Source organism: Geotrypetes seraphini, chromosome 10 (assembly GCF_902459505.1).
Source record: "Geotrypetes seraphini chromosome 10, aGeoSer1.1, whole genome shotgun sequence".
In the NCBI taxonomy this organism is placed as follows: domain Eukaryota; kingdom Metazoa; phylum Chordata; class Amphibia; order Gymnophiona; family Dermophiidae; genus Geotrypetes; species Geotrypetes seraphini.
In genome coordinates this window covers 90,731,864-90,756,917 of record NC_047093.1, presented here as the reverse complement: position 1 = coordinate 90,756,917, position 25,054 = coordinate 90,731,864, and the positions used below count along the sequence as shown (strand labels likewise).

Sequence of the window (25,054 nt, the reverse complement as noted above, 5' to 3'; positions counted from 1 at the left end):
CTCTGGCCCTCTTAAATCACTCTGAATATTGGGCCCTGTATTTCATGTATACGTCCTATTCATTTTACTGCTGAAGGCAGGGAAGGGTAGAAATTGGACAAAAGGTGTGTGAAACTTTCATTAGGAAAACTCCATTTGTAGCTACTGCTATTGCGTGCATTTCCAAGTCTACTGAAACCCAAGAACTAAGTGGTATATTATGTGTTGTCTTTTTACTCAGGTCAGCTCAAACAGTCTTTTTTCCCCTCCCTACTCCATTGCAAGCACGAGTTGTACTTTTGATTTGTCCCCAGAAAACTGGGCCAACATTTCTTTGCATGCATGAGGGTAGGGGAGAACTAAGTAACCCTATCTGTGCTGCTTTAGAAGTTGTGCAGTGTTCATTGCAAAGTACATGGGCCAGTGATGGCCCCCACTGACCCTAGGTGTCTCTCCCTGGGCTAGATTCACTAAGCCCACCAATCGTGTTTGCGATTGTGTACCGACCCGATTCACTAACCTCTATGCCGATCATCCTCCAATCCGATCCTTGCATGCAAATGAGGGGGAACAGCATGCAAAGTAGGAAGGACGCAATTCACAAAACAATTTCAAGAACACCAACTGGGCTGCCCGATCAAAAAACAAGCAACTGCTGAGGACCAGTCACTTGTGAAAAAAGCCCTGCCCTCTGCCCCGATTCTGCTTCTCCTGCTCTCTGTCCCAACTCCGCGGTTTTAACCCACAATACAGCCCCACTTTCAAACCACCGGTTAAAACCATGGGCTTGTGAAAGTTTCCTTTGCGGTGAGCATGCACAGACCATCTACAGGCAAAGAAGATGGTCTGCGATGCGCAAGGATCGCTCTCCAGCGATCCGTGCAGTCAGTGTGGGGGGGGGGATGCCTCCAAATTGCCCTCATTTGCATCGCCCCCATTTGTGAATCAGTTGGCCTGCCTCGGATCGGCCTGGATCAGGCAGGTTAGTGAATCTAGGCCCCTGTCTTTTCTCAATACATTCTATTCCCTACCATTTCCAGAAGTTTGCTGATGGCACTGTCTCCTGACAACTAGCAGTAGCCTATTGAAAGATTAGATTCTTACCTGGATAATCTTCTTTCTGTTAATCCTCTCAGGAGTCCATATGTTATGGTGCTCAATCCGTTCCTGTAAACTGAGCACATGGAGGCAAAGCACAATATCCCCTTCCAGTTACATTCCAAAGCAATTTAGCTCCACTGGAACAGAATACAAATTACACAATTGTGTTCTGCTCTGTAACTTAGAAACAAGAATTAGAACAATGAACAGGAATTTGTATAAAACAACCTTAGAGAACCAACATGCTGTGTGCAACCACCACATATATACAAGATTTCTTAACATACAGTCATCTGCTGATAGGAGAAGAGCTCCAGGCCTGGAATCTAGAAACATCTGAGGCAGAAAACTAGGTGAAAGAGAATTTACTAAGGGCGGGTCATACAGACTCCTGAGAGGATTAATAGAAAGAAGATTATCCAGGCAAGATCCCCAATCTTTCATTACATCCACTCAGGTATCTGTACGTACAATGACTGGCAATGGCTGACATCTAGGGAGGGAGAGAAGAGGACCACAGGACCGAGGACCCAAAAGTGGAATCCTCTGTAAAATCTGGAAAGCATGCAGAGTAGACCAAGTAGCTGCTCTACAAATTTCTTTGGGAGGAACTGCCCGAGACTCCACCCATGAAGAGTCGACACCCCTGGTGGAATGCGCCTTGAAAGAAACCAGACAATATATGCCAAAGAAATAACCATGCAAATCCATCTAGCTATGGAAGTCTTGGAAGCCGGCCTGCCATGGCAGGACTGGCTGGTAAGCACAAACAGACAGTCTGAAAGACAAAAGTTATTGGCCTTTTCCAAGTACTGAAGCACAACTCTCCTCATGCCAAGCTTTCTCAAAATTTTATCCTGCTTGTCTGAGCCTATATATTGAAAAGCAGGCAGATGAACCTCCTGGTTGACATGGAAATCAGACACAACCTTTGGAAGAAAAGGAGGAAACATCTCGGAGAGTGACACCCGCTTCAGTAATTCTAAGGAAGGGTTCTCTACAGGAGAGAGCTTGCAGCTCTGCCAAAACAATAGCCACCAGATCTATATAACTGTGAGATCCAAAATGTAGGCATCTTTGAGTGATTCCTAAAGGGCCTTAGAGAGGCCCTTCAGTACAATGTTAATATTCCATGATGGGAAAGAATGTCTCAGTGAAGGCCTCAACCAGAGTACGCCTCTCAGGAATCTGGTCACATCAGGATGAGCAGACAGTAAAATCTTGCGGCTTTTCACCAGGAAACACAAAAGGCCAACCACCTGCACATTAAGGGAAGCTACCACAAGGTCTTTTTCCAGCCCGGCTTGAAGGAAGGCAAGGATGACCAGAATAGGAACCTGAAATGACTCCTCCCAATCCTTTTCACACAACTGCTAAAAAGCCTTCCAAGCTTCAGAATAAGCCACCATAGTAGACAGCTTCTTAGCCCGAAGCAGTGTGGCAATAACCACGTCTGAATATCCCTTGTGAACTAGAGTCATGCACTCAAGAGCCATGCCATAAGACCAAAGTGCTGTGGATTCTCCATGGGGACTGGCCCCTGACTGAGAAGCCCATGATGAAGAGACAGCTTGAAGCTCCTGTCCTGCTGAAGATGTACCAGATTCAAATATCATGGCCGGCGAGGCCAGTCTGGGGGTATTAGAATCACAAGATCTGGCTGAGTTGTGATTCTGCGAATGACCTGGCCCACCACAGGCCAAGGGAGAAAGATGTAAAGGAGACGGTCACACAGCCAGGACAGGACCATTAAGAAGGCGAGCTGGCTCCCAGGGGAACGGACCCCAAGCCCTGAAGATTTACAGCAGGCTGGCTCCCCAGATCCACCTAAAGGCTTGCCCTGAAAAGCTGCAGTCCGGCTCAGCAGAACCTTCCCAGGCAGAGGATGCCCAAGCATAGGGGCTCAGAAAAATGAACTTAAGGGTGAGAAGAAAAGCAGAGCAGATCAGAACACCTCTGCACAGTTCACTTGCAGAAGAAAAACTGGAAGGGAATACTGTGCTCTGCCTCCATGTGGGAGATGCTCGAAACTGTGTAACAAACACAAGAAGTAGGGTTGGATAATAGTCTTTCCAAATGAGAAGCCAGGTAAGATCAATAAAAGCAAAAATGTATTGCAGAAATCCACAGGCTTTTATTGATCTTCCTGGCTTCTTCTCATTTTGGAAATATTATATAAATCCATATGGATATAGACCCTGTGGATTTAAACAATAAATTTATGCTTTTATTGATCTTCCTGGCTTCCCCTCATTTGAAAAGACTATTGCTCAATCCCATTTATTTTGTTTGTTGATTGCTTTGTGGGTATTTCTTTCTGCTGAACTTTTGTGTTTTGGATTGTTCAAAACTGTAAATATTCACACTTCTGCAGGTCCAGTTTACAGAAACGGATTGATCACCATACGTATAGCCTCCTGAGTGGATGTAACAGAATGGTTACCATATTTCCCCATATATAGGTTGCAGCCTATATAAGGATTTTACAAGCTGGCCCAGGTGGGTTTCACTCCAGATGCATACAGCCTGTGCTTGAAACCTGTGACAAAGTCACTGGCAAACAGACACCTAAGGGAAGGGACCCACGTGTTTTCCAAGAAGGGTGGCACACAGCAGGCTAGCTCCACAGATTCACCAGAGTTTCTCTGTGAAGCTGCAGTCTGGTACCACAGGACTATGTCCTTTTCTCCAATAGGGGGCCACTGGGAAGAAGTCTCAAGGCACTGAAGCCACCGAAAAATGAACTTTAAGTGAAAAATAAGAAAAAGAAGCAGAGCAACTGCCAGAGACTTCTGCATGCATTGCTTGCAGAAATTGTAACTGGATATGTTTATTAGCTCTCAGGCTAAGGGGGTGGAACATGTGCTCAGAAAAGTTTGTGGATTTCTGCAACTCCTGGATTGCGGGTTGGGATTTAGCACCTACTATATGGAATCCGGAAGGGATGTAATTTAATTTGGTATTTGACTATATTAAATTTCAGTTGCCATTTTGAATACCCAGTCATCTAATTTCCTTAGGTCCCAGAGGCAGTGTCCATAGAAGTATTCTCAGAAAGGTCAGGGGCAATGTTCCCCCGAAGGACCAAGTTCTTCTTTGTGATTAAAGGAGTACATCAACATCAGCAAACATCGGGAAGGGGTAAAACGCGGACCTCGCGGATCCAAAACCGCAAGTCCTTAAAAATCTGAGGTCCGTGCCACTTGTAGTAAGTTTCTGGCTCTGACAGACCTCGATGACAATTTAGCGCTGACGGATCCGTCTCAGCATAGGGAGGGAAAGTATTAGGATCCGTCAGTGCTAAAATGTCACTGAGGTCTGTCAGAGCCAGAGACTAAAAGTGGCGCGGCTACTTTGCTGGCAATAATTGAATGTTTATAGAGCCCGGACAGTTGGGCCGGGTCCTCGCCACTGGTATCTTTTGCAGGAGAGATTTTCTGCAAAAATTCATTAAGGGGAATGGTTTTAGTCTCTGGCTCTGACAGACCTCGATGACATTTTAGCGCTGACGGATCCTAATACTTTTCCCTCCCTATGCCGAGACGGATCCGTCAGCGCTAAATTGTCATCGAGGTCTGTCAGAGCCAGAAACTAACTACAAGTGGCACAGACCACAGATTTTTAAGGACGCGCCGTTTTAGATCCGTGTTTTACCCCTTCCCGCAAACATCTTCTATTACTTTACTCTGTGATCATTTTCTTCAGATATAGCACAGACATGCACAACACACAAACACACATACTGTATAAACATTCATAGGGAAGCTGGAAAGAATTCCATGAGTCATACTCTGCATATTTTCCTTACTTATTTTCTACTTATTCGGTTTCTATGGTAGTTTATGTGTTTAAGTGCTTTGAAAATGAGCTCCTCAAATCTCTTTCATACAAGCAAAACACAGACCTTCACTCAGTATAGAATAACCACAAAATAAAAATAGAAATAAAAGTTAAAACTGAACACTCAAGAAACCCGACTTCATACAACTGTGCAAAATATAAAAATAGCTGATGTAAATTTCCAAAAACTGACATATTCCAGCCACTATAACAAAATAACAAATGCAAATACAACAGAAATTGGAAAATGATACATGTTATTTGACTAAATATATTTTTTAAATTAGCTTTCAGAGGCCAAAACCTCCTTCCTCAGTTCAGTTTACTGCTGTTATTATTTCCTGTCCTGACCTGAAGAAGGTGATTTTGATCTATAAAGTTAGCCAAAAAGGCATTAAAATTAATCCAATAAAAAGATACCTTATTTCCATTTTCTATATTTACCGTATTTTCGCGGATATAACGCGCGCGTTATATGCGTTTTTACCTACCGCGCATACCCCTCGCGCGTTATACGCGTGAGCGCGGTATACAAAAGTTTTTCTACATAGTTCCCACCCCGCCCGACGCCCGATTCCCCCCCCCCAGCAGGACCGCTCGCACCCCCACCCCGAACGACCGCTCGCACGCGCTCCCACCCGCACCCGCGATCGGAGCAAGAGGGAGCCCAAGCCCTCTTGCCCGGCCGACTCCCCGACAATATCGGGCCAGGAGGGAGCCCAAACCCTCCTGGCCACGGCGACCCCCTACCCCCACCCCGCCCGACGCCCGATTCCCCCCCCCAGCAGGACCGCTCGCACCCCCACCCCGAACGACCGCTCGCACGCGCTCCCACCCGCACCCGCGATCGGAGCAAGAGGGAGCCCAAGCCCTCTTGCCCGGCCGACTCCCCGACAATATCGGGCCAGGAGGGAGCCCAAATCCTCCTGGCCACGGCGACCCCCTACCCCCACCCCGCACTACATTACGGGCAGGAGGGATCCCAGGCCCTCCTGCCCTCGACGCAAACCCCCCGCCCTCCCTCCAACGACCGCCCCCCCCAAGAACCTCCGACCGCCCCACCAGCCGACCCGCGACCCCCCTGGCCGACCCCCACGACACCCCCACCCCCCTTCCCCGTACCTTTGCTAGTTGGCCGGACAGACGGGAGCCAAACCCGCCTGTCCGGCAGGCAGCCAACGACGGAATGAGGCCGGATTGGCCCATCCGTCCCAAAGCTCCGCCTACTGGTGGGGCCTAAGGCGCGTGGGCCAATCAGAATAGGCCCTGGAGCCTTAGGTCCCACCTGGGGGCGTGGCCTGAGGCACATGGGCCCAACCCGACCATGTGCCTCAGGCCGCGCCCCCAGGTGGGACCTAAGGCTCCAGGGCCTATTCTGATTGGCCCACGCGCCTTAGGCCCCACCAGTAGGCGGAGCTTTGGGACGGATGGGCCAATCCGGCCTCATTCCGTCGTTGGCTGCCTGCCGGACAGGCGGGTTTGGCTCCCGTCTGTCCGGCCAACTAGCAAAGGTACGGGGAAGGGGGGTGGGGGTGTCGTGGGGGTCGGCCAGGGGGGTCGCGGGTCGGCTGGTGGGGCGGTCGGAGGTTCTTGGGGGGGGCGGTCGTTGGAGGGAGGGAGGGGGGTTTGCGTCGAGGGCAGGAGGGCCTGGGATCCCTCCTGCCCGTAATGTAGTGCGGGGTGGGGGTAGGGGGTCGCCGTGGCCAGGAGGGTTTGGGCTCCCTCCTGGCCCGATATTGTCGGGGAGTCGGCCGGGCAAGAGGGCTTGGGCTCCCTCTTGCTCCGATCGCGGGTGCGGGTGGGAGCGCGTGCGAGCGGTCGTTCGGGGTGGGGGTGCGAGCGGTCCTGCTGGGGGGGGGGGGGAATCGGGCGTCGGGCGGGGGGGGGGGAGGGGGTCGCCGTGGCCAGGAGGGTTTGGGCTCCCTTCTGGCCCGATATTGTCGGGGAGTCGGCGGTCCTTCGGGGTGGGGGTGCGAGTGGTCCTGCCGGGGGGGGGGGGGCAGGGCAGGGCGGGTAAACGGAGAGTCGGGACAGCGCACATAGAGTCGGGGAGGGCGAAAGGAGAGTCGGGGTGGCCAGAGGAGAGTCGGGGCGGGCGAAAGGAGAGTCGGGGCGGCCAGAGGAGAGTCGGGGCGGGCGAAAGGACAGTCGGGCAGCATGCGCGTTATACCCGTGAGTGCGGTATACAAAAGTTTTTATACATAATATTGTGGTTTCTGCGCGCTATACCCGTGTGCGCGTTTTACACGGGTGCGCGTTATATCCGCGAAAATACGGTACTTTTTTTTTTCCACGAAAATTTATTGAATTTTTTTCAAAAAATACAAAAAAGTACAAAACTGTAACATCAATGAAATTCACAGTACATCAGGGCAGGAGTCAATACAGAACATAGAGATACAGTATCTGTTTACATGCTCACATTCAATGCAAAGGGAGCAAAGAGAATTAATATAAGTCGAGACATCAGCATTAAACACTGCTGGGAAGTGATTGAACACAGCTACCACACTACTGATTTTAAGCTAAAAACAATTTTTTTTCTACCTTTGTTGTCTGGCTGTGGTCAATTTTGTTGGTACCAGTCTCTGGTTTCTGCTTTCCTCATCTTGCCAGGATTTTCTTTCCTTGTGTCAATTTTTTCTTCTCCTTTTCCTTTCAGCTTTCTTCAATTTAATTCCTGCCTCTGTCCAGATTTTTTTTCTTACTATCCAATCCTCAATTTCTCTCTGTTTAGTGTATCTACCTACAGCTTGCCTACTATTTCACATCCTCTTATTCTAACTGTATCCAGTATGTATCCAGTATCTTCCCTGTCTTTTCCCTCTTCCATCCAGCATCTGCTCTTTTGTTTTTTTAATCCCCTGTTCCATCCAGTCTCTGGCCCCTTTCTCCTTCCTGCAACCATCCAGCCTCTGGTCCCCTCTCTCCTCCCCGCAACCATCCAGCCTCTGGCCCCTTTTTCCTCCCCATGTTCATCCAGCCTCTGGCCCCCCCTTTCCTTCCCGCAACCATCCAGCCTCTGGCCCCTTTTTCCTCCCCATGTTCATCCAGCCTCTGGCCCCCCTCTTTCCTACCCACTACCATCCAGCCTCTGGTCCCCTCTCTCCTCCCCGCAACCATCCAGCCTCTGGCCCCTCTTTCCTTCCCGCAACCATCCAGCTTCTGGCCCCTTTTTCCTCCCCATGTTCATCCAGCCTCTGGCCCCCCCTTTCCTTCCCGCAACATCCAGTCTCTGGCCCCTTTTTCCTCCCCATGTTCATCCAGCCTCTGGCCCCCCTCTATCCTCCCCACTTCCATCCAGCCTCTGACCCCTCTATCCTCCCCACATCCATTCAGCATTTGCACTCTCTCTCTTTTCTTTGCTTCCATGCAACATGTGCCCTTTCTCCATGTCCATCCAGCATGTGCCCCCTGCCTCCCCACTTCCATCCAATATGCCCCTCTGTCTTCCCCACTTTCATCCAACATATGCTGTTCTATTCTTCCCAGTTTCATCCAATGTGCTCCTCTGTCTTCCCCAGTTCCTTCCAGTATGCATCACTCTACCTCCCCAATTCCATCCAATGTACCTCTCTGTCCTCCCCACTTCCTTAAAACATATGGTTCCTTCTCCCGCAACTTCCCCAAACCAGCAGCAGCAGAAAACAAAGCACAAACAGTGCAGGGCTGTATAGTACTTATTCGCGACTGCCAGCTCCACCCCAGAACAAGAAATGATGTTGAGGGGACAGGGGCGGAAGCTGTGGATAAGTGTGATATGGTTTGGTTTGCATTTTATTTTGCCACTGCTGCCGATTTGGGGAAGTTAGCAGCAGCGGTAGTGACAGATGGAGGTAGTGGGACATGGAAGCTGCAGTTGGCACACTGGCTGTGCAGCTAGACAATTCTGCTCCTATCAGTCGATGCGCGGCTGTGCAGCTGCGCAGCTTACAGGGAACATTTGTCAGGGGGCATTAACAAAGTAGGTGGGAGACTAGCTTGAAGAGACTGGGAATAGGATGATGGCAGCTGACTGGGAAGAGAGACTTATGGAATTGAGATCAATTGGGATAGAGTTGGGAGAGAATGTGTATTGGTAGAAGAGAATTTGGGGGGAAATGTGGGTTTGAGGGAAGATAAGATGGGCTGAGAGCATACGGTAATCCAGAGAATCAAACTTCATTTTACTTATACATTTTGCTTTGAGGCCTGAGCATTTGGACTGGTTGTATCATAGAAGAGGAAGAAAGAGCTGCCCCCCTCCTGTGCACCATTTGCTTTAACCAGTACTGATCTGGCTCTCACACTGAAGTCTTTTTGCTAATGTGGCTCTTAATTCAAAAATAGTGAATATCATTGCTGTAGGGTTTCACATCAAGGGTACACAATGTCTGCCATTCTCATAAAATCAATCCTTTCTGTAGCCCTGTGGGAGCACATACAGCATCTGTGTGAATATTATGGTGCCTTGGTAATAGACTATTGTCAATCAATTTCAGCACTCATATGTACAGTAGATGTGATATGATGTTTCACAGTACTGTACACTGACTTGTAATCAGTGGCGTACCTAGCATATGTGACACCTGGGGCCCATCATTTTTTGACATCCCCCATCTGTACAGAAAACATGATTTTTAGTAACAAGCCACACGTCACACATGAGTACCTAGGAAAAGGCAGCATCATACATACTGCAGTGAGCAGTACAACATCAATACACCCACTGTAAAACTAAACAAGCCAGACTAGTACAGATCAATCCTGCAGTCAAGCCTAACAAAAAACCATGTCTTTCGAACACACAGAACACAGAAAATACCTTCACCTAGTATGGAATATGTAATCACAAACTAACCCCTCCCTCTTTTACAAAACTGTAGTGTGGATTTTAGCCACAGTGGTAACAGCTCTGACGCTCATAGAATTCTGAGCATCAGAGCTGCTACCACCACGGCTGGCACTAAAAAACGCTCCACAGTTTTGCAAAAGGGGGGATAAAATAGAAATACATAGACAAAGGTTAAATTGAACCAGTAAGAAGCTGGACTCTGCATACAATGCAACACCACAGAAACAGTGACACATGTCTCCTAAAGCAATAAATAAATATAAATTTTTTTTCTACCTTTGTCTTCTGTGGTTTCTGCTTTCCTCATCTTCTTGTAACTCTCTTCCTTCCATCCACTGTCTGCCATCTCTCTTCCCCTATATGGCTTCTTCTCTCCTTCTATGCCCCTTCCAGAAACTTTATGCCTCTCCCTTCCATCTCTCCTTTCACCCCTATTGGTCTGGCATCTCTCTCCTCTCCTTCCTTCTCCCACACCTCTCCTCTGCAATCCCTTTCCCTTTTTCCCCTCATTTTCCTTTTCAATTTATTTTCTGCATCTGTCTAGATTACGTTCTTACTACCCTCTCATCAATGTCCTTTTTTACTGTCTACCTAAAGCTTGCCACCTCTTTCCCTCACCCCTTCCAGTATCTAACTCTATCCTCGTCCCTCAATCCAGCATGTGCCCATTTTTCTTTCTCCTCCCCATTTTCTTCCAGCATCTGCTCCCCATCTCCCTCACACTTCCATTCAGTGGCTGTTCCTCCTCTCCCCCACACTTCCATTCAGTGTCTGTCCCTCTCTCTACCCTTCCATCTACTGTTCACCTTTTGTCTCGCCCCTTCCAGTCACTGCCCTTTCCATCCAATGTCTTCCTTCTCTCTCTTCCATACAACATCTTCCTTCTTTCTATGCTCCTTTCATAACTATCTATCCTGTGCCCCTTCTCTCCTTTGTACATGATTGATTTCAGCTCTGCCACCTCTCCATTTTTTTCTCTCTGTCACCAACCCATCCCCTCTATGCTCTGGCATCTCTCTCTTCTCCTTTCTTTCCTTCGCACCCCACAGTCTGCCCTTCCCTGATTCTCTGGCATTTCTCTCCTTTCCTTCCATCTTTCCCTCCCCCTCCATGCTCTGAGATCTTCCCCTTCCTTTTCCCTTAGTCTGGCATACCTTCCTCCTTCCCTCCAAGCCCTGGCATCTCCTTCCATTCCCTCCCTTATCTTTCTTATCCCTCCAGCTGGGTACAGCAACACTCTCCCCTGCAGCTCTGGACTTCCCCACACCTGCTCCCCCCAAATTGCCAATGCTTCGGTTACTCTTCTTTCTTCCTTCCTCCCTCCCCCCCACGGGGGACCCTGAGGCACCATCAACTTTTAGTCCCTCTAATGCCGGCCCTGCAGCTCCGGACTTCCCCACACCTGCTCCCCTCCCCCCCCCGATCGCTATTATTTTAAACGTTATGGCAGCTGCGGTGCTGTATCCATCGAAGGAGACTTCTAACCTCGGCCTGCCCCGGAACTCTTCCTGCAGCCACCGCCCGCCTAGGCGGGAACAGGAAGAGCTCCGGGGCAGGCCAAGGTTAAAAGTCTCCTTCAATGGATACAACACCGCGGCTGCCATAATGTTTAAAATAATAGCGATCGGGGGAGGGGAGCAGGTGTGGGGAAGTCCAGAGTTGCAGAGCCGGCATTAGAGGCAGTGAGAACAGCCGGCTGTGCACCCCCCAAGGCGTGCACCCGGGGTGGACCGTCCCCCGCCCCCCTTGGTACGCCACTGCTTGTAATCTTATTTAGGAGAGAAGCTCCCATGGATGTAGTGTTTATGGTGAAGGAGAAAAAAAACTTTGCACATAGGCTACATTTCAAATCTATGCATGTTTTTCCATGCAAAAAAAATAAAAATAAAATATATCCACACAAGAAGGAGGTGCAAAGTTCTAAGGTACTTTCACTCTGAAAATTGTTTCAAAGTGAATGGCTAAAAGACCTTGTAGACTTTGTCTGAATGCTAACAGTTGAAAAACTGCCTCCTTTGTAAATGATTATTTCTTCCAATACAGTACCTCATTCCAGGTGGAAATAAAGCTGATATTTTGTTGAAATATAAGAATGGGGAGCCATTGTTTTTTTTATCAATGATCTAATAGCACCATGGGTTTCCTTCCATGAATTTCAAGCATCATATGTTTCTATTGATGACCTCCTCAGAGCATAAATCAACTTCACGTTCACACACATTAATGTGTAAGTTTTATGCATGAAAAGCTGATTTAGTGCACATTACAAGAAGCACAACATTTTTCAAATCAAATGCACATCCTTATATCATGAGTTTCTGTCTTTGAGCACTGAACACCAGGGGAAATAAAACCTTTCTGAAGTTCTGAAGTAGGGGCTGTGTTAATAGAGAGAAGGGACCCCACATCTTTTTCTTACCTTGGCTCCAAGCCGCAGTAGGTCAATGGTGTTCTCCGCCTCAGCATACTTGGTCAGTAACTTGTTATAGTCTTCCTTTATGGAGAAGGGAGAGAGCGTGTCAAACACAGATACTGACCAATTGAGGCACAGTGAGTTCTTACATATGGCTAAATGCCTATGACTAGCAATTGGATTACCATCCTTAGCAATGCGGGTTCAAAAAGCTAGGCAAATTGAATGGGTAGCAGATTCTTACATTCTCACCAGCTAGGGTGTGTATGTGACAGAAAGAATTCCACAAAAAGGGTGGGCCAGATTCACTCTTGTAACAAGAGAAATTTTATGTGGTAAACTTAGTATTTGAAACTTCTGTAAAGTTCTGTTATTGTCTCTTGTGGAATGTGTGCGTCTCTAAGCTTGAATGACTTCTATCCTTTTGATTTATAAAATGGAACTCCTTTTCTGTTTGTTACAATTAGTCTAGACACTCCTTGACCCCTGGAAAGGTGGAATAGTAAGTTTTTAAATAAGCAAATAAACTCTCTTCTAATGAGCATTCACTTAAAGAGGGTTATGTTACAGTCAAGTAAGGTTGATGTGCCCACCCTCTTCCCCTTTCCTGAGTATTTAGCACAGCTCCAAAAGAAGAAATCAGCTCACTATTTAGTGATTTGTTGCACACCAAAAGAACTCTTGTCCAGAACTGCAGTCCAAAAGCAAAACAAGAAAAACCAACGGGGCCTGCAGTAAAAATGCAGAACAAAACCAAAACAAAACTGCAGGACAATGTACAGGGTGCAAGAATTTATTTGTAATACAAAAGTCTTAAAAACATGTACAACACATATGAACTATAATAAATGTATCCAAAGAACTGGTCCTAATATTCAAATGGACCGGACCCAACACGGTCCGTGTTTCGAAGAAACACTCCTTCCTCAGGGGTCCTGAATATAAGAGCATGTGTACTCTACTGATGGCACGTGATATATCAGGAAACCAGATTGAATAAAACAAACACAAGAAAAACCAGGCTTGGAATCTTCTGTCAAAATCGTTGCACTATGAACAACAGAGTGCAGCGATTTTGACACCCTGTACATTTGTCCTGCAGCTTTGTTTTGGTTTTGTTCCAGAACTGCAGTCCAGCACACTACCAAGTTTTGAGTTACTGGGATCTGGAGCTCTCAACTCAGCATAAGACTAGAACAGTGGTTCCCAACCCTGTCCTGCAGGACCACCAGGCCAATCGGATTTTCAGGCTAGCCCTAATGAATATGCATGGAGCAGATTTGCATGCCTCTCACTTCCATTATATGCAAATCTCTCTCATGCATATTCATTAGGGCTAGCCTGAAAATCCGATTGGCCTGGTGGTCCTCCAGGACAGGGTTAGGAACCACTGGGCTAGAAGATATGCCAGTGTTGGAAGAAGGCTTTAAGGAGAAGATTATACATAAATAACCAAGGGCTCCTTTTACAAAGGTGCGTTAGGGCCTTAAAGCGTGGAATAGCGCGCGCTAAAATGCTGCGCGCGCTATCCGCTACCGGTTCCTCTTGAGCAGGCGATAGTTTTTCGGGTAGCGCACGCTATAGCATGCGTGTGCTAAAAACGCTAGCACACCTTTGTAAAAGAAGCTCCAAGTCTTTTTCAAGCTTCGACTATTACAAAGACTGAGACATTACCTTACGATGGAAAATTTTCGGACAGTGATAAATTTGTTATCGACTCCAGTATTTGACTATTGCAACTCACTGTTATCTTGGTTTACCCTAAATACGTGATACATGCCTTACAAACTGTGCAAAATGTGGCGGCTCAAATTATAATTTGAGCCTCTAAATATGAGCATATCACCCCAATCTTGTGCAGTTTACATTGGCTACCGGTTGCTAAGCATGTTGAGTTTAAGATTTTGAGTCTGATTTTTAAAGTTTTGAAGGACAACTGCCTTATAGCTCCAAGTTCATTGTTTTCCAGTTACCAACCAATGTGGTCTGAGAATAGGATGAATCTGGAAATTCCGACATTGAATTTGGTGAGAGAAGTAAAAATTCAGCAATCTATAGTGTCAGTATAGGGTGCAGTTTTGTGGAATTCATTGCCAATTGAAATTAAGCGACCTGCCCCTATGATGCAGTTCAGGAGAGGTGTGAAACTGTTATTTAAAAAGGAATATAAGTAAGCTTTGCACTTCAAGGAGGGTTTGGATAGGTTCCTGGAGGATAAGGAGATAGAGGGGTACAGATATAACTAGAGGTAGTTTATAGAAATAGGCAGAAACCACTTCACAGGTCGCGGACCTGATGGGCCGCCGCGGGAGCGGACCGCTGGGCGAGATGGACCTCGGTCTGACCCAGTGGAGGCAACTTCTTATGTTCTTATTGCAGGTACATTTTTGGTTCATTATGTTTTTGTAAAATGTTTAGGGGAAGTAGTAACAGAACACAAATTGTATAGGAGTTTTAATTTATATGTCGATTGTTTGTTTGATTTATTTTCCTGGAACCCGTACAGAACTGTGAATGTAGTGGGATACAAATGTTTTAAATAAATAAGCCAACCAGTTAGGGGTCAATATTCATCCAGTGGCAGTCAGCTATTTTTAAAACACTGTCAAAATTATGCCTGGATATTTAATGCTAGGATACATCTAGATAACGGCATTAAATATCTGTGTATATGCTAACAGCTGGGACTTACATAAGTGTCAATATTTAGTCCTTAAACCAGTGGTCTTCAACCTTTTGCGTGTAAAGAGCCACAGAGCGAATAAGAGAAAGCTCTGAGGGCCACCAAAAGATTTCAGTCTTACACATACTATTAATAATAAGGCAGATGTAATCCGCCTTGATTTGCTTATTCAGACTGGGTATTAAACACTAAAAATTAACACTAATACCAATTTTACAACTCTTCAGGGATATATTTTAAAATTTCATTTTATTTTGAACTGTCAACAGTATTCCATACATGAGACACCTGAGTAATATACTTAAGAGATTATTTGCAGTTACTATATCAAGTGGGCAAGATTGAAATTAATGTATTTACAGGATTTGAAGAGCATTGAAGCCAACTGTTGTGAGGGCTGCAAGAGTATTTCAGGACCTCATGCAGCCCTGGGGCTGTGCGTTGGAGACCACTGCCTTAAACGGTTAAGTAAAGCTGGCCACAGACAGGACTATTTGTGCAGTCCTATTTGGCCGGGTTAACTTAATCAGATAAGGGTTGAATATTGGCACTTATCAAGTTAACTGCTAACTCTGCCTCCAGACTGCCCACAAAATAGCCTGTTTCAGTTTTAGAAGTTAGAGGAGATACTCAGTGACTCTATTCCCTCAGGGCTCACTCAGTGCCAGTTAACTAGGCAAGAGGCTAGTTAACCGACTTTGAATATTGATCCCTTATTGTTTTCTATAATATAATATTTGATAGTGCGCAACATCCAGTTGCAGGAAGGAGACAACTACGCTGACTTTTCATTTAGCTGTTGAAAGATTTAACAGACTAAGCAGAAGTTCACATCTGGGACCTGAAAATCTAGATGTAGCCATGGGTGAACATTATCCGCTAGGTTAGAGGCAGAAGTACATGTGTTCACCAAGACTGCTAGAATGGTGTAGGAAAGTTTTCACTGCTGTAGGTATCAACTAGATGGGTAGCAGTCCCTAGGCTATAGGGTTGCCTATATGGTAAAGGAAGATAGTGTGAAAAAGAAGTTTACATCAGTGACAGTGTTTTAAAATTATTTCTAGTTTCCAGTTCTAGGCATTGGGACTGCAGGTTTTATGACAGTTGGGGTTTGAATAGTTTGCACCTGGAAAAAGAAGTTGTTATGGGAACAGGTTTGTATGGGCAAGGGTTACCAGATTTTTGCTGGCCAAAAAGAGGACATGCAGCCCTGCCTTATCCCACCCACAGCCGTACCTCATTTCTTTCCCCAATCCTGGTTCCCCCACAAACTCTGTCTCTTTGGGCCGTGCCTGGAAGGCATCTGTACATGTGCGGATGCAATGCGATGTCACATGTGTGTGACATCATTGCATCACATCCAGATGCCTTTCAGACGCAGCCTCGAAGAGACTAGATTTGTGTGGGGACGGGGTTTGGGGGCGGAATGGGATAGGGCTGTGGGTGGAATAGGGCAGGACCACATTTTTGTTTTAAATAAAAAAATCTGGTGACCCGGGGGGGCGGTGCTGGGAGTTTCTAGAAGCTCAGCTTACTGAGAGACCAAGACAACTCTTGGACTCCCTGAAGGGTGGTTTTGAGGAATGACCTCACACCAGAGAATATTTAAGACTTCTTCTTGGGCAGATTTGTCTTTTGGGAGATCGCCTTGTCCAGAGGATCTTTGTGATACTTTACTTGATACATCTGAGGTGCCAGCTAAAAGGAGAGACTGTATAGCTGGATTTTGTTCAAGCAACTTGATTTTTTTGTCACGCAAGTGTCCTTTCTATGCTGAAAGAATAAAAATTCAGTTTGGAATTTAAAACCTTTGGTGTGGTCTGCCTTTTCTTGGAGGAGTGAGAGGCTGTGTGGGATATGTTTGCTGCGGCCCATGGCCCAAAACTAAACAAATATTTTGTGTGCCTCTATCCCACAGCCAGGTAACAAATTAGGGGTTGCACAGATAAAGGATTAGCCACATTATTTGGTCTGGTACCTAGAACTGGCACAAGAACCACAAGGTCTGCTGCCAAGTGATGGTGACGGTAGGGAAAACGTGTACCCTGTCTGATCAGCAGAGCTGGTCAGTGCTTTTAAAAATATCAGCTTTTTGAAGTGAGCAATAGAGAATGACACGGTGACAAAATTCATCACCGTCCCCGTCCCCGTGGATAACTGCGGGAAATAATCCCATGTAATTTTGTAGTGCCTATTTCAACCTCAGTCCTTCTACCCCAGCATTCTTCAACGCAAAGCTTGAGGGTCAGTGGTTGTGGCCATTCATACTCAGATTCTTCCCTCTCTCCTTAAAGAATGACATGAAGATGGTTTCCCGCAGTTATCCGCGGGGACAGGAACGGTGATGAATTTTGTCACCGTGTCATTCTCTAGTGAGCAACATGCCAGCTGGGAGAGCTTCATGTGCTATTTGGCACATGTGCTGGGACTGCCAACCCTTGATCTAGACATCACCAATCCACGTTAGCACTGTATACCGAGAAAAGCTGCTTTTTGCCCGAATTCCCTTGTCTACAAAAGCTAAAAATACTTCTGCATTATTCGCAATAGTCAAATCTCTAACTTCGAAGAAAAAAAGAAACAAATAAAACTAATCAAGCACCATCAGCACAAGCCCTTGCTACTTACTTTATAGACAAAGTACAAAGAATCAGGGAGTCTTTATCACAAACTCTTATCCCTAGCGGTGCTGAAGATTTCATTGATTCCACTACTTCTTCAAACCTGTCCTTTTCTAAATGCTCTCATTTCACCCTCCCAATTTTACAGGAATTACAAAGATGTCTCAACTCACTCAATACAAAAGGGACCAGCTCAGAAGTCATTCCTCCTTTCCTCTTAAAATGATTCTTTTTTATCTTTGGTCCATATATCAAAGACTTGGTCAACTCTAGCCTATCATCGGGTTCCTTACCCAAAACTTGGAAACAATCAATCTATCCAATCATCAAGGATCAAAAATCCAGTATTCAAGACATGTCTAACTATCGTCCCATAGCTAATATACCATTTATAGCTAAACTTACTGAAAAAATCATTTTCCACCAAATTTCCGATTTTATTGAGAAAACAAAAGTTCTACATCCCCAATCAAACTGGCTTTCGTCACCACCATTCCACTGAACTCTCTTTGCTAGGTTTAACCACAAAAATACTCTACCATCTCGACCATCACCAGTCAGTTCTGCTCTTCTCCTTTATTCTATGCAATCACTGTGGTGCTTTAATTCCAAGACATACTATTTGGAGGCTTAAGACTTGCCCCATCTGTCTTCAACTTGCCAGTATTAAGGAGGAGCTCTGCAAACTTAAACAGGAATTGAATACAATTAAAGCAGCTTCCATCACTCCACAAAATCATACCAACTTACCACCTCTACCTCAAAGAATAAAACAGCCCAGGAATAAATGGGTCACAGTAGGCTCAGGAAGACTGCGACATGTAACACAGAAACATCCACCTTCACTAATATTACCTCTACAGAATTCCTTCGCTCCACTAGTGCACTGCGATACTCAGGAAAACAGAAGGGAGGTGGGACTGGAACCAATGAAGGAAACTCAAGAGAACAAGAGCACCCTAAGTACAAATAAAAAAGCCAAAAACAGAAAACTATTACTGTTGGGGGATTCCATCATCAGAGGCATTAACCTTGGAACACAGGGCGAGGAGTCCAAAATAGTGAAATGTCTTCCAGGATCCTCAGCTACCAGGAGTTCCAGGCAAATACTGACTATAGTTAAGGAAGAAACTAAGGATTTTAACACTGATGTTGTTATCCATCTGGGAACAAATGACCTGGCCAACAACTCCACACTTGCAGCACAGAAAGCTTTTCGGGAGCTTGGTGAGGGCGTGAAACCTTTTGTAAAGACTTTAGCTTTTTCTGAAATACTGCCTGCATATGGAAAAGGAGAGCAAAGAGTGAAAAACACAGAGGACTTTAATAGATGGCTCAGAGCCTGGTGTCATCAAGAAGGCTTCAGGTACATAGGAGGATGGGGAAATACATGGAAGGACAAGAAGCTATATTGCACTGATGGGCTACATATTACTACAGCAGGAAAAAGAAACCTTGCAGAGAAATTTAGACAATATTTTTCCAGGCATTTAAACTAGAAGGTGGGGTTGGTGTATGTACGAAGGACAATTATAAAGACCACCCCCGGCAAAAGAAAAGATGTGATAGTAGTAAAGGCTGCAACATAAGCAATATCAGCAACTCATTTCTTAGTATTGCAACGGAAAGTGAAACGACACAAAAATCCATACGAAGAAGGAGATTATCGCTGAAAAATAGCTGGAAAGCGATGACCACAAATGCTCGCAGTCTAAGCAACAAAGTTCATGATCTGCAAGCCCTGATATTAGAGGCAGATCTAGATATTGTTGCTATCACAGAGACATGGTTCAGTGAATCACATGGATGGGATGCAAACATACCGGGATATAATCTTTTTAGGAAGGACAGAGATGGTCATAAAGGTGGAGGAGTAGCTCTCTATGTAAAGATCAATATCCAAGCGACCGAAATGCAAGGGACCTGGGGAGAGGAAGAAGCGATATGGATTGCTCTGAAAAGAGAAGATGGAACTTCTATCTACGTGGGTGTAGTCTACAGGCCTCCGACTCAATCGCAGCAAATTGATAAGGATCTGATTGTGGATATCCAAAAGTTTGGAAGGAAAGAGGAGGTTCTGCTGTTGGAAGATTTCAACCTGCCGGATGCGGACTGGAATGTTCCGTCTGCGGAATCGGAAAGAAGTAGGGAGATTGTGGATGCCTTTCAAGAGGCTCTGCTCAGACAAATGGTGACGGAACCCACAAGGGAAAAAGCGATATTGGATCTGGTCCTCACAAATGGAGAGAGTATCTCTAATGTTCGAGTGGGTGCTCACCTGGGTAGTAGCGATCATCAAACGGTTTGGTTTGATATAACGGCTAAAGTGGAGAGCGGCCGCACGATACTTAAAGTCCTAGATTTCAAACGTACGGACTTTAATGCAATGGGAAAGTACCTGAAGAAAGAGCTGTTAGGATGGGAGGACATAAGAGAAGTGGAAAGACAGTGGTCTAAGCTGAAAGGAGCGATAAAAATGGCTACGGACCTTTATGTGAAGAAAATCAATAAAAACAAAAGAAAAAGGAAGCCGATATGGTTCTCCAACCTAGTGGCTGAGAAAATAAAGGCGAAAGAGTTGGCGTTCATGAAATATAAAAAAACCCAAGAAGAGGAGAGCAGAAAGGACTACAGGGTGAAACTGAAAGAAGCCAAGAGAGAGATACGTTTGGCGAAGGCACAGGCGGAAGAACAAATGGCTAAAAATGTAAGAAAGGGAGATAAAAATTTTTTCAGATATATTAGTGAAAGGAGGAAGATAAAAAATGGAATTGCTAGGCTAAAAGATGCTGGGAACAAATATGTGGAGAGTGATGAGGAGAAAGCAAATGTGCTAAACAAATACTTCTGTTCTGTGTTCACAGAAGAAAATCCTGGAGAAGGACCGAGATTGTCCGGCAAAGTTACACGAGAAAATGGAGTAGATTCTGCGCCGTTCACGGAGGAGGGTGTTTATGAGCAACTTGAAAAACTGAAGGTGGACAAAGCGATGGGACCAGACGGGATCCATCCCAGGATACTAAGGGAACTCAGAGAGGTTCTGGCGAGTCCTATTAAAGACTTGTTCAACAAATCTCTGGAGACGGGAGTGATTAGAACTGCAAGGTACAGGCGGAATAGAAGTCATTAATTAATGTAATGTAATTCCTGGGGATTGGAGGAGAGCGGATGTGGTCCCTATTCATAAAAGTGGTCACAGGGATGAAGCAGGAAACTACAGGCCGGTGAGCCTCACTTCAGTTGTTGGAAAAATAATGGAAGTGATGCTGAAAGAAAGGATAGTGTATTTCCTTGAATCTAATGGGTTACAGGATCCGAGGCAACATGGCTTTACAAAAGGTAAATCGTGCCAAACGAACCTGATTGAATTTTTTGATTGGGTGACCAGAGAGCTGGATCGAGGACATATGCTAGATGTAATTTATTTGGATTTCAGCAAAGCCTTTGATACAGTTCCTCATAGGAGGCTGTTGAACAAACTTGAAGGGCTAAAGTTAGGACCCAAAGTGGTGAACTGGGTCAGAAACTGGCTGTCGGACAGACGCCAGAGGGTGGTGGTTAATGGAAGTCGCTCGAAGGAAGGAAAGGTGACTAGTGGAGTCCCTCAGGGTTCGGTGCTGGGGCCAATCCTGTTCAATATGTATGTAAGTGACATTGCTGAAGGGTTAGAAGGAAAAGTGTGCCTTTTTGCAGATGATACCAAGATTTGTAACAGAGTAGACACCGAAGAGGGAGTGGAAAATATGAAAAAGGATCTGCAAAAGTTAGAGGAATGGTCTAATGCCTGGCAACTAAAATTCAATGCAAAGAAATGCAGAGTAATGCATTTGGGGATTAATAATAGGAAGGAACCGTATATGCTGGGAGGAGAGAAGCTGATATGCACGGACGGGGAGAGGGACCTCGGGGTGATAGTGTCCGAAGATCTAAAGGCGAAAAAACAGTGTGACAAGGCAGTGGCTGCTGCCAGAAGGATTCTGGGCTGTATAAAGAGAGGCGTAGTCAGTAGAAGAAAGAAGGTGTTGATGCCCCTGTACAGGTCATTGGTGAGGCCCCACTTGGAGTATTGTGTTCAGTTTTGGAGACCGTATCTGGCGAAAGACGTAAGAAGACTTGAGGCGGTCCAGAGGAGGGCGACGAAAATGATAGGAGGCTTGCACCAGAAGACATATGAGGAGAGACTGGAAGCCCTGAATATGTATACCCTAGAGGAAAGGAGAGACAGGGGAGATATGATTCAGACGTTCAAATACTTAAAGGGTATTAACGTAGAACAAAATCTTTTCCAGAGAAAGGAAAATGGTAAAACCAGAGGACATAATTTGAGGTTGAGGGGTGGTAGATTCAGGGGCAATGTTAGGAAATTCTACTTTACGGAGAGGGTGGTGGATGCCTGGAATGCGCTCCCGGGAGAGGTGGTGGAGAGTAAAACTGTGACTGAGTTCAAAGAAGCGTGGGATGAACACAGAAGATTTAGAATCAGAAAATAATATTAAAGATTGAACTAGGCCAGTTACTGGGCAGACTTGTACGGTCTGTGTCTGTGTATGGCCGTTTGGAGGAGGATGGGCAGGGGAGGGCTTCAATGGCTGGGAGGGTGTAGATGGGCTGGAGTAAGTCTTAACAGAGATTTCGGCAGTTGGAACCCAAGCACAGTACCGGGTAAAGCTTTGGATTCTCGCCCAGAAATAGCTAAGAAGAAAAAAAAAAAAAAAAAAAAATTTTGTTAATTGAATCAGGTTGGGCAGACTGGATGGACCATTCGGGTCTTTATCTGCCGTCATCTACTATGTTACTATGTTAGATCTTTCTTCTGCTTTCGATACCATTGATCATAGCTTATTACTATCCCGTCTTCACGATATTGGCATAACAGGTCAAGTCATGGACTGGTTCACCTCTTACTTCTCAGATAGATCATCCAAGGTTATTTTTAACGATACATCATCCGAGCCTTCTTCCACTAAACATGGAATTCCACAAGGCTCTATCCTGTCACCATTACTTTTTAACATTTTTTTGTCCCCCCTTTTGACTGTGGGTCAATCCATCGGCTTCACCACATTTGCTTACGCCGATGATGTGCAATTAATCCATCCTATCGACCTTAATAACATAGAGGATGTTGCTTCCATTAACCACAAACTCAAAAAAATCAAATTGTGGTTAGATTCAAATAGGCTGTCCCTCAATATCAATAAATCTAAACTAATGATTTTTCTCTTTAAAGAGGGAGTAACTCTTCAGGCTCCCTTGAAATTTGAATCCCTCCCAATTAAAGTCGTACCCACTTTAAAGTTACTAGGAGTCACTTTTAACTGTAAATTCTCCTATCGCAAACATATTAGTATGGTGGTCCAGAAATGCTTCCACCACCTTAGAATGATACGTTCCCTTTCCAAACTATTAGACCCAGCTTCCCTGAATACACTAATCTATTTGGTAATTTCTTGTATAGATTATTGTAATGCCTTTATAAGGGCATTACAAAAAAGGAAATAAGATGCCTGGCGCAAATAAATATGACCATGTTTCTGCTCTTTTATTCAACGTACATTGGCTGCCTGTCGAACATAGAATTAGTTACAAAATTCTACTATTAACTTTTACAACTCGCGCAAATAGTCAACCAGAGTTCATTGATAGACTTCTAATTCCTTATTATCCCACTAAATCTCTTCGTTCTACATCACAAAATCTCCTCGTTCTGCCTTCATTAAAACTAATTAACTCGTTGAGATCTAACAACTTCGCTGTCTCTGCTCCCTCTCTTTGGAATTTACTGCCCAATCACTTACGAATCGAATCGATGATAAAGCAATTTAAAGCAAAACTAAAAACATTCTTATTTGAAGATGCTTTTGGATAAAACTGTTCATTTAGGACTAAAACAAGCATAGCTTTTACCCTTTCCTACTGTTTTATCCTTAAGTGTGCCTTTTTCAAATATTATAGTTCTACCCTTCTTTCCTAATTGTGCGCAATTAGTATATGTTTTTGAATGTGTCTACTAACCTAACATGGTTTTGTTTAATATTTTAACTCCAACTGTTTTGTTCCTTTTAAGATATCTCTTTTTTATTATTATTGTATACCGCCTAGAAATTTGAATAAGGGGTATAAAAAAATCTTTTAATAAACTTGAAACTTACCAGATTTGTTCTTAGAAAAAAAAAAAAAAAAGAGGGAAGAGGACATGTGGTCCCACCCTGTCTCCAGCCCCGTCCTCACACAAATCTCATCTCTTCTTCCCCGAGTCTGGGCTGCATCCGGAGGGCCTCTGAGCGTATGTGGATGCGACGCGATGACGTGATGTTATCAGGTTCACACCTGCACATGCTTGGTTGCTCTCCAAAACGTGGCCCTGAGCTTGGGGTCTTCCAAAACCCAGACAAACTGCTGGGTTTTGGAAATCTAAAAAGAGGACATTTCCGGATTTTCCCAGACATCTAGTTACCCTAGGTGTATGCACTCTGGGGTTTCAGATATTAGACTGTTAGTCAATTTGTACTATACAGTAATTGAGATTCTAACTTCTTCAAAAACAAGACAATCAATATAAATATAAACCATTACCTAATACCATCTATGTAGTACATAAGCAATATACTTATCCCTGGCCCTTCTAAGCATGAAGTACACTGTTTAGAATCACACTTAGCATCGTCTAAGCCAGTGATTCCCAACCCTGTCCTGGAGGAACACCAGGCCAATCAGGTTTTCAGGCTAGCCCTAATGAATATGCATGAGAGAGATTTGCATATGATGGAAGTGATAGGCATGCAAATTTGCTTCATGCATATTCATTAGGGCTAGCCTGAAAACCCAATTGGCCTGGTGTTCCTCCAGGACAGGGTTGGGAACCACTGGTCTAAGCAACATTAGGAGTTGCTAAGCATCTTAACTTTAGGTGCACCATATTTATGCCAGGGGTTTCCTTGCCTAAATACCTGAACCTAAGTTGGGAATTTAATAGCGCCTACTTAGAAATGAGATGCCCGACTCAAAAACACGTCCATGATTCACCCCTAACCATGCCCACTTTTAGGTAGGTGCTTTGGACTAGGCACCTATTTTTTTTTTTTTATAGAAATGCATTTTTTTGAGTTAGGCGCCTTTCAATTAAGTCCAATTAGGGCAATTATGAGGTGTAAAGTGCAGATTCATAAGTCTATGTAAGTCTGGTACATGAGGGGGGAGGAATTTCCAGAAGTCTATAAGAGCAAGAACGCAGAGATTGAGGGGGAGCCTGAGGATAAGTGCATCAAAGAGAGGTGCAGGCAGGATCACACTCATGGCCTTGAAAGTCATAACTAGAATCTTGAACTTGATTCTGTAACTGATAAACAAAAAGTGGTACTCAAGAAATAAGGGGTTTATGTGCTCCTTAGGCTGCACACAGTGGAGTAATTGAATGACAGTGTTTTGAATGAGTTGTGGCCTCCTCAGAGCAATTTGACAAAACCCATTGAAAAGGAACTAAAGTACTCAATCTGACTAGTGACAAAGACAAGGGTAAGTATACGGAGAGCATATTTGTTCAAGAGGGAACAAGGCTCTGATTTGACAGTGGGCAAAGAAAC

General features: G+C 45.0%; 1 protein-coding gene across 4 annotated transcripts in view; it reads right to left on the bottom strand.

Annotated features, from left to right (window-relative positions):
• Positions 1 to 25,054, bottom strand: part of AKNA (AT-hook transcription factor) — a 193,256-nt gene that overhangs the window by 104,522 nt on the left and 63,680 nt on the right. For all 4 annotated transcript variants that reach the window (XM_033960081.1, XM_033960078.1, XM_033960080.1 and 1 more), the window contains exon 4: positions 12,174 to 12,248. In XM_033960081.1, coding sequence (XP_033815972.1) covers positions 12,174 to 12,248 — 75 coding nt within the window. The remainder of the gene's footprint in view (positions 1 to 12,173; positions 12,249 to 25,054) is intronic.